The 14441-nt window shown below is 36.5% G+C and overlaps 2 protein-coding genes across 8 annotated transcripts; both read right to left on the reverse strand.

Annotated features, from left to right (window-relative positions):
• Nucleotides 1-5378: 5378 nt before the first annotated feature.
• Nucleotides 5379-9208, reverse strand: LOC137731942 (uncharacterized). 7 transcript variants are annotated; one of them, XR_015957879.1, is made up of 10 exons: nucleotides 8684-8941; nucleotides 8461-8589; nucleotides 8244-8360; nucleotides 8036-8164; nucleotides 7608-7787; nucleotides 6861-7001; nucleotides 6512-6694; nucleotides 6201-6399; nucleotides 5915-6080; nucleotides 5379-5766 (listed from the first exon to the last, which is right to left on the reverse strand). XR_015957879.1 is itself a non-coding variant. In XM_068471209.2 (10 exons), exons 1-9 carry the CDS (start codon nucleotides 8801-8803, stop codon nucleotides 5928-5930), a joined length of 1224 nt encoding a protein of 407 aa, XP_068327310.1. In that variant the 5' UTR covers nucleotides 8804-8941; the 3' UTR covers nucleotides 5379-5766; nucleotides 5915-5927. The 7 variants fall into 7 exon arrangements, 5 of the variants coding, with proteins under 5 accessions (XP_068327310.1, XP_088544065.1, XP_088544066.1 ...); XM_068471209.2 differs by having other exon boundaries at nucleotides 6328-6399; XR_015957880.1 differs by having other exon boundaries at nucleotides 5535-5763.
• Nucleotides 9209-9232: 24 nt separating this feature from the next.
• LOC137733005 (multicopper oxidase LPR1) lies at nucleotides 9233-12593 on the reverse strand. The gene is made up of 3 exons (XM_068472232.2): nucleotides 12106-12593; nucleotides 9833-11287; nucleotides 9233-9681 (listed from the first exon to the last, which is right to left on the reverse strand). Exons 1-3 carry the CDS (start codon nucleotides 12316-12318, stop codon nucleotides 9628-9630), a joined length of 1722 nt encoding a protein of 573 aa, XP_068328333.2. The 5' UTR covers nucleotides 12319-12593; the 3' UTR covers nucleotides 9233-9627.
• Nucleotides 12594-14441: the final 1848 nt, after the last annotated feature.

The raw sequence follows: 14441 nt of genomic DNA on the forward strand, positions 1-14441 counted from the left end.
GTTTCGTCGGCTCACCAATATGTCTCTGTCGATCTCATGTTCAGAAACATAGGCCATTTAATATGTATACATAATATATTATATGCGTGTATCTCTGTGCGTGTAGGGTTTATAGTTTAGCCGTTTAGGCCATGGCTGTGGCTTGCCAATTATTGGCTGAGTCTGCACACACATTTTAATTTTTATTCCAGAGCCCAGCATTGTTGAGTAAGACTGGTGCTTCTCTCTTGTTATATATTAATATTATCAACTTTGATAGCAAAAATCAAAGGATCACACACAAAATTGATGTGCTACCAAATCATAAGAGTTCCGGTTTCTCATCATCATGAATCTCCAATAATTTTGTTCGACGAAAAAGCGAAAACCACCCCAAAAAAAGAAAAAGAGTTTATAAAGATGAAATAAGAAAGCAACGAGAGGATTGGAGTTGGTGGCATTCTGCTTACTGCAATTTGTATCTATCTACAGCACCATTCGCTAATGGAATTAATAAAACAGTGAGCGTAGCAATTCAGTATTCGCTCGTAGGTAATTGTGTTCAATGATTGACCTACTGCGAAAAACAATTATCGCTCTGTTCTTGTCTTCCTTTCTGGTAATAATGAAGTAATGATGACGTCCACATTACCTACACTATGAATCTTCGGTTGGAGCTTTCACTTTCTGACCATATTATAAACTTAATAAGCCCAATGGCAATGCTAATAATGATTCTAGGTGGATCGATCATGTTAATTTAGACTTAAAAATACTAACAATTTTTTAAAGGTTCCTGTATACAAATTGATAGATTAGTTTTTAGTAGCTAGGGTCCAATTAATTAACTGTTAGGGTTTGATAAATCTTTTTCTCTGATTTTGATTCTCTGAGCAACATTTGTCGAAACTCCTAGCCTGTGGAGATTAATTAACGTAGAGTTTAGGTTAATTAATACGCAATATTGAGGAAATTAATTTATTAAAACCCCATATATATTATAAGTATTAGTTTGAAGTTTATATATAAAGGGCCGATGGTGACGATGATCTTCAATTGTTACATACGTTATATATATATATATATATATATATATATATATATATATATATATATATATATATCAACCAGCTTTCACATGCATGTAATTGATTAGTACTGTTTCTCTTACAAAACATTGTAATCAACAATTAAGCTACCTGTAAACCTGTTTATTAGTAATTGCTAAAGCTAGAAGGGGACCATAGGTAATGCCCATCTTTGTACGTTTCTAGTCATTGATTGAAGAAGAAACAAGGACAAACAATATATCCACACACAATATCCACAACAGGTTGGGAGTTAGGTTGTTGGACTTCTTGATGAGCATGTGTCTCTCGTGCATGCAAGAAAGATGGGTGTGGGTGTGTGTATGTGAGAGAGAGAGAGAGAGAGAGAGAGTTGTCTATATATTACTTGTCTAAAATATACGGATCTGGATAGTAGGACGGGTAATATCCTTCTGCTCTAGGGTGATTGGAGCTAAGTAAGTTTGTTACTTTATCGTTAAAAAGGAAAAAAGTTGAGAAGAATTAAGTTTGTTAACTTCAAATTAAACACTATCAATCATTGTCTGTTGATAAAATCTCGGCACTGAGTCCAGGTGCATCATATAATACACACACACGCGCGCGACTGCAAGAAGACTACTAACAAAAAAAGCTAAATAATTAATTAATGTGTAAATTAATACATAGAGATCTGATTCATTCTTTTTCTTTGTTTGCTAAGTACATCTCTGATCGGTATTCCTTATTCTCTACGGTAAACAGATATTTTTTCTTAACAAACAAGGTTTCTTTAGATCTTATAGACATGCATATGATCATATTTTATCTTAAGCGTAACAATTGAGAAAAATTACTAAATTATATGCAAGGTTGTGTGTAAACAAGATCCAAGAATTGCAAACCTTTTGCGCAACCATATTTGCTTTGCAATATATAACGTATAGACTTGTGAGAAATATGATAGAAAAAAAAGTGGGTTGTCTTTTATAACAAGTAATATATGCCGTTAAAGTCTAGATCTTATTTTTAATGATTTGAGTTAGGATCTTAAAAGCACAATTCAATGATAGTCTTGTTTGAAAAAAAAAAATCCTCATATAATTCAATATCGTTAAGGCTATGAAGAAATCTTGGTAGGGTTGAACTGCAAGTGATCGATGAGCATATGACTTTTCAGGCAAAAAATAGCACATACATTATCTAGCAACTTAATTTGGATGGTATCAAAATTAAAATTATATATATATATATATATATATATATATATATATATATATATATTGTATAGAAATAAAACCCTTAATAAAGGATATTGGAAAGATTGAAGGTAAAGAAAGCATGCCACCTTCGCCTTGTGTTAGCTGCAGCATGATGTGTACGTATTTGTCCAACAAATGCCATATGTATTTGACGGACGAGCTGCCTCTCCGCATGCTTGGCAGCTGCCCCCAGCTACGTATTTCTCTTATATTTTCTTTTCTTTTGGTTTGCAATGTACTTTTATTCCAAGCTAGTCTTTTAATTTGGTGCTATAAAAATACATCTTTATCGTTAACATTTGTCTTTCGTGGACAAGGAATTGTTCGTAAAAGTCTAAAAAGAAAAATGGTATACATGAAAAATAAGATCGATTCTACATCTTGAATAATTGAATGGCATACAACTACATGGAAAATTCTTGGTTGCTACTCTCTTCATTGTCACTTAATTTTACAATGGAATTTCTTCTTTTTGCATAATATTAAAACAGGTTGCCTTGTCTTATGTTTGAAGTTCTCTTATGTTGGAAGTTCAAGGACTACATGTGTTCCACAACACTCAAATGTGTTTTTTATGCGTTTGGCTTGAGTATGGTTACACGAAGAATTAATTAGGATGTGAAGTGTAGTCTCACCTCAAAATTTTAAGCAACCTTGAATGTGGTTATTCTCTTTATTACCAATTAGTTTTATCGTAGAAGATTCTTTCGTCAAATTTTGATTTTTTTTCCTTAATATAATTATATATTTACACTAAGGGGTGGGGATATGGGCTTGTCCACACAATTAATCAGTCATAATAATGTGGCATAGAGCTCGCCATCAATGGAAGTCGAACTTTTTTTTTAACAAACGATATTATTTAAACTAAGGAGGACAGATGAGCTTAGCCTCACAATAAGCTAGCAATAATGCATATGGTTCAACAATAGAAGTCAAACTTAAAACCTCTCAATATCACTAAACTGTAATATTAATCAAACGACTATATTTGTAAGTTTTGGTCACACCAAAAGAATTCAAATCTGATCCTATCCTAACTCCAACCAATTATCCTTAGTATTCGTACCAGCAGCCTTCTCCTATGTCAAACAAAAATCAACAAAGGATTCATCTGGTTTAATCTTATGCTCAAACTGGCCCAACACTGATAGAGGGGCAGGAATGCCGTATTATTCAAAATTTGCAATGACATAATTTCTAGTACTTGGAAAACTATTTGTTGACTTTTATAGCAATATTTTTATGCATGTCAGTGCTTGGATGTTCGACTCATGTTTACTGTATTTTTTTAACAGGTCTCGATCAATGACAGCTGCATGCAAGTAACACTGTTTTTCTTGGACCCGACTTTCCATATACTGTACAACATTATAGCATAGGGTATTAATCAGTTGACCTGTTTTATACGGGAAGCATCAACGTATAGACCAACTTTTACGAACCCGTCCACCGTCACTATTACGTCCGGATTTAGTAATATGATTTTATGTGAAGCGTAGTTAGCATGCACATGATTGTTTTATGATATAAGTTGTCATAAGTTGTCATCGTGACAGTGTATTCGGTCCATATAAATTATCCTCGTAAAGGTATGGACTGGGCTCTCATAAAACCTGAAACTTAATACATTAATCGTTATACTCACGTGAAATCAAATGGTATATAAACAATCATATGGTGAAGCTAGCTCTTACATATGATTCATGTTTGCAAAGCACTTTACCAGCAAATCTCAACATTATATTATTATGACTTCGAACACGGTTGCCATGCATGTTATCTAAAATTTCCCAGCGAGCCACCGCCAATCACTTTACCAGCAAAGCACTATCTGCCATTTCGAACACGGTTGCCAGTCACGGATAAGCACCTCCTCCTTCACTATCTACCTTTCAACTTATTATAGTATAATATATTTTCTCTCTTTTAATGATTATTAGGTTTTTCTTGTATTTAAATTGAGACAATATTTTAGTGCTCATGTACCCATTTACGAAGAATCAAAACATTGGATTCTGAAATCGTAGGTTAAGGTTTTCTGAAACAACCGACAGGATCCTCCTCTGGTCTTTTTGGTGAGGATATTAAGGATTCGTAAATCGTGTTCGTTTATCGTACATCATATGTTCAGTTTTTATTAGGTATTATTCGTGTTTAATTTTAAATAAAAATATTTAAAATAATTTCTAACTACACAATTTACGATAAATGGACACGATTTACGGGTTTCCAGATCTCACAAATAAGATCCGGATTCTTGAATCACAACCTTAAATCCCTTTATCCTGCATCAACTAACCAAGTTATTTGCATTGATTATGGTTTTCTAGAAAGTCGAGCTTGTTTGAGACTTACTTCTATAGCGGATAAAAATAGTTTTTTGGCAGCCAAAATCATTCATTGTATTTGGCAGAAAATTTCAAAAGTACTTTTGTTCCACAAAAGTGCTTTTATCGAGAAGAATGTCAAATTTCATATTTATAGTTGATGGGTAACATCACATTTTGCAAAGTGTCCAATGCTTTTTTATTATTTATAAAACTACGCGAGTCAAAATTTAATAATAAAATAATCAACAAGTGAGAAAAATAAAGACAATCTGTGGACCTAGCATTAAAATAAAACAAACAAAATTTTTTTTTTGAAGCTATCTTCAAATTTGACAGCAAAGTAAAGAATATCAATCCAAGTAGGATTTTAACGTCTCATTTGAAACAAAAATACTAGTCTTTTTTTGTCATAATATTCTACGTATAATTTTTTACATCTCATTTAAATATGCTCTTACCAACACAAGGAAAAGTCCATGCACAATCTATGATCCTTGCAGACTGCCCTTTTCCACAAAAAGATGAACAATAATTACTCAGTCAAGGCAGCTTCTAGATTTGAACCTCTCAAGAGTCAAGACTGCTGTTGTAAATTGTAACATAAACAATTAAAACTCGCAAAACAATTCAAACTTGTACTTTCTGCTCTGTGTTGTCAATAACCCCAGTTTTGAACGGCAGGTGGGGGTGCAGAGAGTCGTCCCAATTTTTTTAGGACAGGTACCAGATAAGAACAAGGACAGTACCAACAGATTCTATGGTCATCGTTCAACTATATGTATACAAAGATAAGAAATAGGACAGTACCAACAAATTATATGGTCATCGTTCAATTATATGTATATTTGTCTACAAACAGATATATCTATATGTGTTTATGTGTATCAGCATTAGCATCATCACTCAGTACAAAATTTGATCACCACCAATTGATTTTACTTCTGATCAAGATCTAAAACGTACCGAAACAAATACGAGACAACCATTGACTTGTAGTTTCACGTTCCATCAACATTTAGGTTGATGAATTGGTATTCGGTGCCGCCTATCCACGTCGAATGGCGCTTAATTCGTGACCAGATGATTCACCTGGTTAAAAGTCAGTAGCGGATTCAACAAGTCACCAAGCTGCATCCGTTCCACCTACTGAAAAATCAACATCTTTATGAGAACAGCAGGTTGAATCTTCAACCATAAATCCAACGTGATAAAATTCTCAAGTGTTGAATGATGTATTTCGAAACTTGAATAGTTAAAGCCTAAAAAAATTAGTTGGAAAGAGAAATGTAACTACTTTAATCAGCCGATTACTGTGGCATTTTAACGGCGTAACCATTGGCAGGCAACAGAGAAGTTTGTTGAAGATTCTTAATCCTATTTCTTCGTAGAGAATGCGGATTTACTCCAGCCTTGTGTGCTGCAATGACACCAATTGCTTCCCAATAGTTTGAGACATTGACCTGCAGGAAAAGTTTCATTTAGCTTAGAAACATAAAGCCTATGAGTTGAAGCAAAGCCATTTTCCTAGTGGGTACGTATGTTCAGAACAAATGAATAATGATATGTACAGATCACTACACCATAAATTAGAACGAGACACGTGGAAATTCTTCCATCCCAGAAGTTACTCCCAAGTCCCAACAACCAAAGGGGGGAAAATGAGAAGACGGGATGTGCACACATTTGATTGCACATTTGGATACATACCGCTTCAATCCCAAATTTATCTGGTGTATCATCAAGGACTGTTTCATTTTCATCCACAGCAATTATAAGTGGCTGTAATAAAATTAGAATTAGTATCACAAGGAAAAAGTAGCCATATGATATCAGTCAAATCTGCTTTTGATACGTGCAATAGGCAAAACATCCTCAGGTTCCAAGATTATACCTTGTTTCTTTTGCTTCGTGCAAAAGCAATAGCGCCATGTCCTCCAAAAGCATCTCTAGGAAGGATGACGCTATCAACATCACTAGCAAGTATGCAACCATTCTCCGACTCAGAGTTCTTTACCAAGTACTGTGGTGCATTACTAAGCCCAGCAAGCACACATGGCAAGAATGTGTACCCCAACTGTTGCACATAGAAAAATAGAGAACAAAGAAATCACCTTCCAGAAGAGCATTGATATCATATTCTTTCATTTCTACTTTTTTTTTCCAATGTTCCCTACGAGTATTATCTCCTAACGCTCATAGACCGGCCATCGAGACTCTGAGTTATGCAAAAATTTACTGACCTCCTCAGCAGCTGATTTTGGGCATAGAGATGGGGTCATGGGGAGTGGTGATAAAGCAGGAGCGTGTGCACAAGGAATTTGGAACTCCTTCACCACTAGATGGCTTATAACTGCCTCAACCCCTGCCAATAGATCAATTCCCTGTAAGGTACAAAGTGAAATGAGATGTCGACTTTATACAAATAAACAGAATGCCTTCAGTCTTGCTGCTGAAGGTAATGTCTGAAGTAGAGTGTAATATCAAACAAACCAAAACGTTCGTATGTCATCATTAATATCACCTTATTCCTATATTAATCATGGTCCTGATTAGTTTTTAACTGTAAATTGATGTTTATGGTTGTGCGTGGCTATGTGATAACCACAAATACTAGAGAGCGATGCCTGTACAACACATGATGCGTCTAAGCAGTTTCAATTCCTGTCATTACACTAGTATCCTAAATTGCACGTTAGTATAGAAAGGTGGAATGGGAGGGGGAAGGAGGAAAAATATTAGCAGCGTCGACATCTTCCCTATTTTCAATGTTACATAAAACCGGACCACTACCCAAATGTGAAATTTGGAAACTTATTGTTCAGGGTCATGTTCAACGGACTCATTGTAACAAAATTAAGTAAACCAAGTACAATAAGCAATTGGCTCGCTTCAACTTATTGCATAATAAAATTGCAGTCGAGAGTTCAGGAAAGTTTACACATAACAAAACAGAACATGCATTATATTGTTGTTAAAATTTAACATACCATCCCTTGTCGATAATCGTCTGTGTCTTGAACATCATCACCGTCTGGGAAGCGTCCAACAACTGCAACAGCATTTACTTGCGAGTGTTTAACTAAAGCCTGCACAGCCCTCAATAGTGAATCAGGGTGCTTAATCCTCCCTGTTGATTGCCTAGTTTTTGGATCAACCCACTTCTCTACCTGTAAAACTTGTCCCATTCAATCTCGTGCAGTCACAATTATTGAGATGAAAACACAGGCTTGGCAGCAAAGAAAAGTGAAGCTAGTAACAACTAAATCTCTTTGCAATTGCCGAGTTTTCAAGCGCTTTCTTCGAATGAGATTGAAACTTGAAAGGCATACATAATGTGCAATTAACGATCAAAAACCTAATAACCGGATAAACGCAATACAAAATCAAATCCAAGTTTCAACAGCTAAATTAGTACCTGCAATGGAGTGTCAGTGACAACATATTCCACAACAGGCAAGCCAAGGGAAGCCCTCGCAGCATCCGCCACTTGCAAATGGCGAACACGAAGCTCCTCCTCGATGCCACAATCAAGAACCAAACCCACCTACTTCACAAATCAAACACTAAGTAAAATAAACCTATAAAATGTGTTGAGAAAATTAAATTTCAATTTCCGAAATTACCTTGTTTTGGTGAACAGGCATGAGACCCCATAGGCCTTCAGCAAAGCGGTCAAGGGCATAACCTTCGACGTACAACGCATTCGGCATTGGCCAGTAAAGCATCGCCGCATTCAGCACCTGCCGCGACGGTCAATATTAGTCAACGTCACAGTGGCAGACTCGGAGACTGCCAAATTCGGGACTTCAAAACGCTAAATTTAAAATTTAAAATACGTACGTTGGGGTGAGCGATGAGGCAATCGACGACGGAGGAGAGAGTGCGGGCGACGGGCAGGGCGTCGCCGGCGTATCCGCCAATGGCGGCTCCAATCCCGGTCGGGACTATCATTACGCTCGTGTAGTCTCTCTTAATCACCGTATCCAAACAGAGCAACAATTTTAGTTCTCTTCATGATTTAATTCAAATAAATGGGAGGACTGTTTGGCGGTAATTAACTGACCTTGAAGGAGTGCCGGGGATTGAAGCATGAGATGCTTGGTGGAGCGGACGGTCGGGATTTGTTGAATCGTCGGTTTTGGACGGGCAAGGAGAGGAACGGACGGCTCAGAATTACTGTCATCTCGTTTTCCCCGTCGACGGAACTCGGAGGCAGCACTGTTATCCCATTTCCCGCTGTTCCTGACTGGCCGTGCTTCCAATGTTATCCGCTGACTCCCGTCTTTAAAAGTAAGTTTCCTCAATCAAAATTGTTTTTTTAAAAGCGACATCTTTTCAAAATTAATTTTATATAAAATAATTAGTTTTCATTATTGCGGTAAAACGCTATCTAGTACTAAAGCGATTTAGATCACCCGCAAATGAACTCGAACTTATGTTATATTTTTCTGTACTTTCATTTATGAAGTGATAATTTACTCCAAATCGGCAAATTTATCCATAATTTTTTATGATTTGATGAAAAATTTGTAGGGTACAAGTTTACACATTTGAAAAAATTTCTGACTCACCAAATTAAAAGTTCCTCAAAGATCCAAAAAAGAAAAATCTGTATCAAGAAGCATTGCAAATTGTTTTTATTGAATGCTTTAGAAGGAACTTTCCATTTTTTCCTTGGTGCAATGGGCCAACAGCCCAAAGTTCCTACAAAAAGGCCACAAAATGCAGCTTCTATACTTTGTAAAGAGTGTGCTGAGGTAGAAAAATGATTTCCGCACTCTTTTACCATCTCAAGCTGTAACAATCAATATTTGTGACAAAAACGCCACATTGCCTTGCCGCGGGAGTTCCTTGTTATTCAAAGTTGTGTCTATGAATCTTGCATATGCTTCATGAAAGTATCGGTGCTACTTTTAACTACTGGTGGGTCTCGGTGGAGAGATTTTGTTGTGTAAACAATTATATATCATTTTGCATCCGGGAGTCTCTCGTATCCAGTCGCCCTTGTCAACGGACAATTTTTAAAGGTCTCATCATGGCATTGTCCTCATGATCCAAGATCTACACAAAATAGAATTAAAATTACATGTCAACCCCTATGAATATTAACAATTTTTCACCATATTAGAGTAGTTTAAATTATATCACTGATACGAAAATAAAATGAAACACACATAGTGTAAGTGAAACAAAATTTAAAAGCTATACTTACATGACAATGGTACACGTAACCAGGCTCCGCAGTAGGATCAAACTCATACGATGCATTCGAGTGTATGTAAGCAAATCTCAAAAATATCTGTGTCACGGTACCGGGTCTCATCTTGAACACATTCTTCCAACCTTTCTCGTGAGCTGGCACCTCTACTCTCTTGCCAACTGCATATTTGCTTATTTGGCACTTGACGGCGTCGTTTAATTTATTCATGCAATCTTTAAACTTTTCTACATTCACCAGCTCCCTCTGCTCCAGTACAACGAACAGTCCCAAGTGAATGTGTAACGGATGGTTGTCCGCCGTCAGATTGATCACGTTCCACACCTCACTGGTCCCCGCTTTCGCGATCTCCGTCGCCGGTGCCTCATAAGATTTCCCGTTCAAATAAAGATGTGTCGGCTCATCCGCGTCGCTCGTGTACTCATACATTGCAATGTATCGTGTGCGTGATGCACTCGATTGATCAGGAGCGGGGTACTGAATTAACCACGCCGGAACACGTGACGTGTCCAGCTCTGAATGGTCAGCAATCAAAAACTGCATGACCTTACTGTTAGCAATGTTAACGGGATCACCCGATGGGTAAGGATACGGTGCATCGTTGGCTAGGATAGCATTGGCATTCCTGGACTTCGAAAAGTCAACCACCACGTCAGCGATCTCAGAAGGCGCCAGCAAAATGTCCTTGGTCCCCACCGGTTTCCCAAGGTACGCCGAATCAGCCCCCACGTGGATGAATCTCAAACCGTTGGCGAAGAAGAATCTGAAGAACCTCGCATTGCTAGCGTTGATAATTCGGAATCTGTATTTACGACGTCGTACCTTCAGCTGCGGCCATGCCTTCCCATTCACAATAATTGCGTCACCAAAATATTCCGGCTGCCATTGCGGGTGTATGGAGGGATTGTTTCCGGTAGAGTTCATGTATATCGAACCGTCGGTGCGAAAGCTACGATCGAACACCATTAGCGTTCGATCAAATTCGCCAATTGGGAGTCGAAGCGGGTCTTCGACTTCCGGCTGACGGACAATGTAGGCCCCAATCAAACCTGCGAGGAGGTTGACTCTGGTCAACCCCATGGAGTGATCATGGTACCACAGGTTCCCGGGTTGTTGCTGATTGCGGTAGCGATATCTTCGCTTCGGCCAAGCGGGCCCACGGTCTTTGAATTTGGCGGTGAACCATGCTTCTGCGCTTCCATCGCTTGCGGGTTCATGGATGCCGCCGTGGAGGTGCACCACAGTAGGAACGCCCTTGTTGGTAGCGGGTAAGGCCGTTGGAATGGTGGGATCCCAAGGCAGAATGTGTTTGGAGGGGAGGTAATTACGCCACGTCACGAAGGTATCGATTCCATGGAGGGCTTCGATTGTTGGACCAGGCACCGTTGCTGTGCGCTTATGTGTACCGTAGGCGAACACTGGAGTCGCCGGAAGGTCTCGGTGGAATCTCTGCAAAGAAAATAAAATAATATAAAAAGATTACACTGACAAACGAAGGGGTTAAAAATGGATAAAAATGGAAAAAAGACCAAAATAGCGACATCGGAATTTATGTCGCGGTCTAAACGAGCTCACTAATAAGGACCAGGATCCTTTCCTCACCTTAAAAACTGAATCTGCTGAGCAGACAATCCTGATTATTGAAATTTAATTCAACGATTACAAGTATTATTATTTTTAAAGGATTCCGTTTGTAGGGATTGGATCGAATTTCAACGATTACGATTACTTGCTCAGCAGACTTATTTTTTTAATATCAGGAGAGGATCCTGATCCCTAATAAGATCCCACTAATAAAGTAATAATTAAATTACGGGAAGCAGCTTTACAACTGTGAATATGGAATTGGGTTGGTGACCCTTCTGTGCATCTTGGTCCGATCTTAAGCTATAATAACTGGATTATTACTTAACGAACTGTTATTAGCACTTCAAAAATCTCATTCTACATTTTTCATAAATGTATTTTTCTTTCTAATTATAAAAAGTTTAGAGTGTAAAATAAATTTTTTTGAATGTCAATAACAATTCTCATTACTTATGTGTTAATTAATGTGTTTCTTTTCAACTAGTGATAGTTTGCAAAATAGCTATGAAATTTAGTCTACCTAACTACCTAAAATTTAGACCGAATTATCAATTCATCATCAATCCAAAATAAACGTGTTAATCAACATATATGTAAAAATCTAATTATCAACAATTACGCCATACAATTTACAACAGTTAGAAAATAAATGCAAATTGAATGATGGTTGGGTTGCTTACCCATTTTTTCATGTACATGCCAATTTTTAATGACTTGGGTTTGGGAACACCATCGACAACATCAAAGCCTTTGAGTAGGGGCATATCGGGAAGTTCATCCACAAACATGTGCAGCCTGGTCAGATTTACAAGCTGCTCTTCCGCCCATGAAGTCTCCAAAAGCAACCCCAGAAAAGATATTAATAACACCAAAACTCTCTGGGCTCTAACCATCTCTCTCTCTCTGTCTTAGCTCGGTTGCATGGAGGGGGGAGAGAGAGAGAGAGATAAGTGCTTATTGGAAAAGTGATTTATCTGAGTAGGTGTTTTGCGGAAAGGAGGAGGTTGAGAGTTGAGAGAGAGAGACTGTTGTTTTAAAGGCGGCTGGACAGCGTTTTCTTGTTTGGATGTGTTGGATTCGTCGGACTCGAAATATAATGGGAAAAAAAGAAGAAAAAGGGAAAGTATTTGGCTAAGGGATACGATTTTCACATACCATTTTTTGTTTCTCACATGTTTTTCTTGATTTTTAGCCATTATACTAAATAAACCAAATAAAATCAACGATCAAAATTAAAACAGGTGCGTGTTAATTATTTCTCTTTGGTTAATTTCGTCTGTTGGGATATGATGTTAAAGAAAGAAGAAAAAAATGTTTAAAATGTTATGCATAATGGAAAATGTTAGGGAAATTATATATATTTTTTTAACAAACAATATTATCTGTACTAAAAAGGAGGGTGTGGGTTTAACCTCACAATGAGTTAGCAATAATGTGATTCAAATATGCTTTTGCTGAGAATCAAACCTAAAATCTCTCCCTTATAAGTGAATAAAAATATCACTAGACCGTAGTACTCAATATAAGAGAAATTATTTTTTAAAACCAGGTCTAGATACAACGTTTTTCCTGTAATAATTTAATAAAGAAATTAATCATTAACCGACAAATCACATTGTATATAAAATAATTTAGGCAGATAATCTATCTAACCTCACCTTATAAAAAATACGCAGCATTTCCTGTAGGGCCCTCCTTCCCCTTTGGATTCTGCGTTATGTGCCAATTCGAGCGTGAGCTCTTATAGATGGGCAGCAATGCCTCCTTCCTCTTTGGTGATGGTTTTATCTTGTGACGGTTTACCTGTAAATGAGTTTTGAGGTTGCTGGGTTTGTTCTTCCCTCCTCCTCTTTAGGTGGCCATTTTGGCTTTTGGATGATACTCGTTTGTCTGATATTTCTTGTATATTCAGGTTGTACGGCAAGTAAAAATAATATGTAAATAGAAATAGAAATATATTTCTTTTTATGGACTTTGTTATTTGTTAATCACCAAATTTATTTCCAAATCTATTCACCAAAAATGTGTCAACACTTTGCGTAATAGTAATAAATAAAAATATAAAGTAAATATCAAGATTCAACAAATCAAATATTGTTACGTAATTTTTTTTTTTTTGCACGTAATTCAATTGTTTTTTTTTTTTTGTCAAAAGATATATTTTGTTAGAGTGGATGATAGATTAGCTACCAACGAGATTTTAACTCAGGCCGTCATGGCTCAACATCTTTCTGTAACTCAGTTGTTGAATCTGATACTTCTGTGATAAGTTAAAAGTTTTAACTTTGGCAATAGATTTCTTTTCGTGTTCATTTCTTTCTGTCACAAATGTAATCCACGGCCTTGTATATATAAACAAAGTAATTGTTGTCAATAAAGCACTTCCGTTTAGTATTTCCGGAAAATAAAAAAAAAAAGAAAAAAAAGAAGCACAAGGACATGTTCGCGAAGGCATTAGGAATTTCTGTATTTATCATATTTTTATTTGTATTACAATTTTTTTTCTTATGAACAGAAATTTATTGCATCCTTTGTTCTTATTCTTTAATTAATATTGTAATTAAATGAATGACGTTATTTTTTGACGAATGAATCACAACGAGGACCAAGGCAAAGAGGCCCGAATGAATTTATGTTGACAATCTGGATTAGGATATTAAAATTTTAATGAATTTATGTTGACAATCTCGATTAGGATATTAAAATTTTATTTTTCATGGAAAAATAAAATTAGGATGTTAATATATTACTATATAAAGATGATTTTTTTTTTTATCAAATGTATTGAAAAGCAAATAAAGGAAAATAAACATAGTGCAATGCAACTCTCTCCTAGGAATAAATAGAATTAGGATAATACTTGGCTCACCTTTTAACTTTGTCAGATGATATTTTAATAGTGGCAAGAGAGAGACTGAGAAGCTTATGTGAGTTTTTTCAATCTCTAGAAAAGTGGACCGACGTGATAAAACCACCAACTAGTTCCCTTATAAAAAAAATAAAAAATAAAAAATAA

The sequence above is a fragment of the Pyrus communis genome, chromosome 16, assembly GCF_041283825.1.
Source record: "Pyrus communis isolate YQ-2024b chromosome 16, ASM4128382v1, whole genome shotgun sequence".
In the NCBI taxonomy this organism is placed as follows: domain Eukaryota; kingdom Viridiplantae; phylum Streptophyta; class Magnoliopsida; order Rosales; family Rosaceae; genus Pyrus; species Pyrus communis.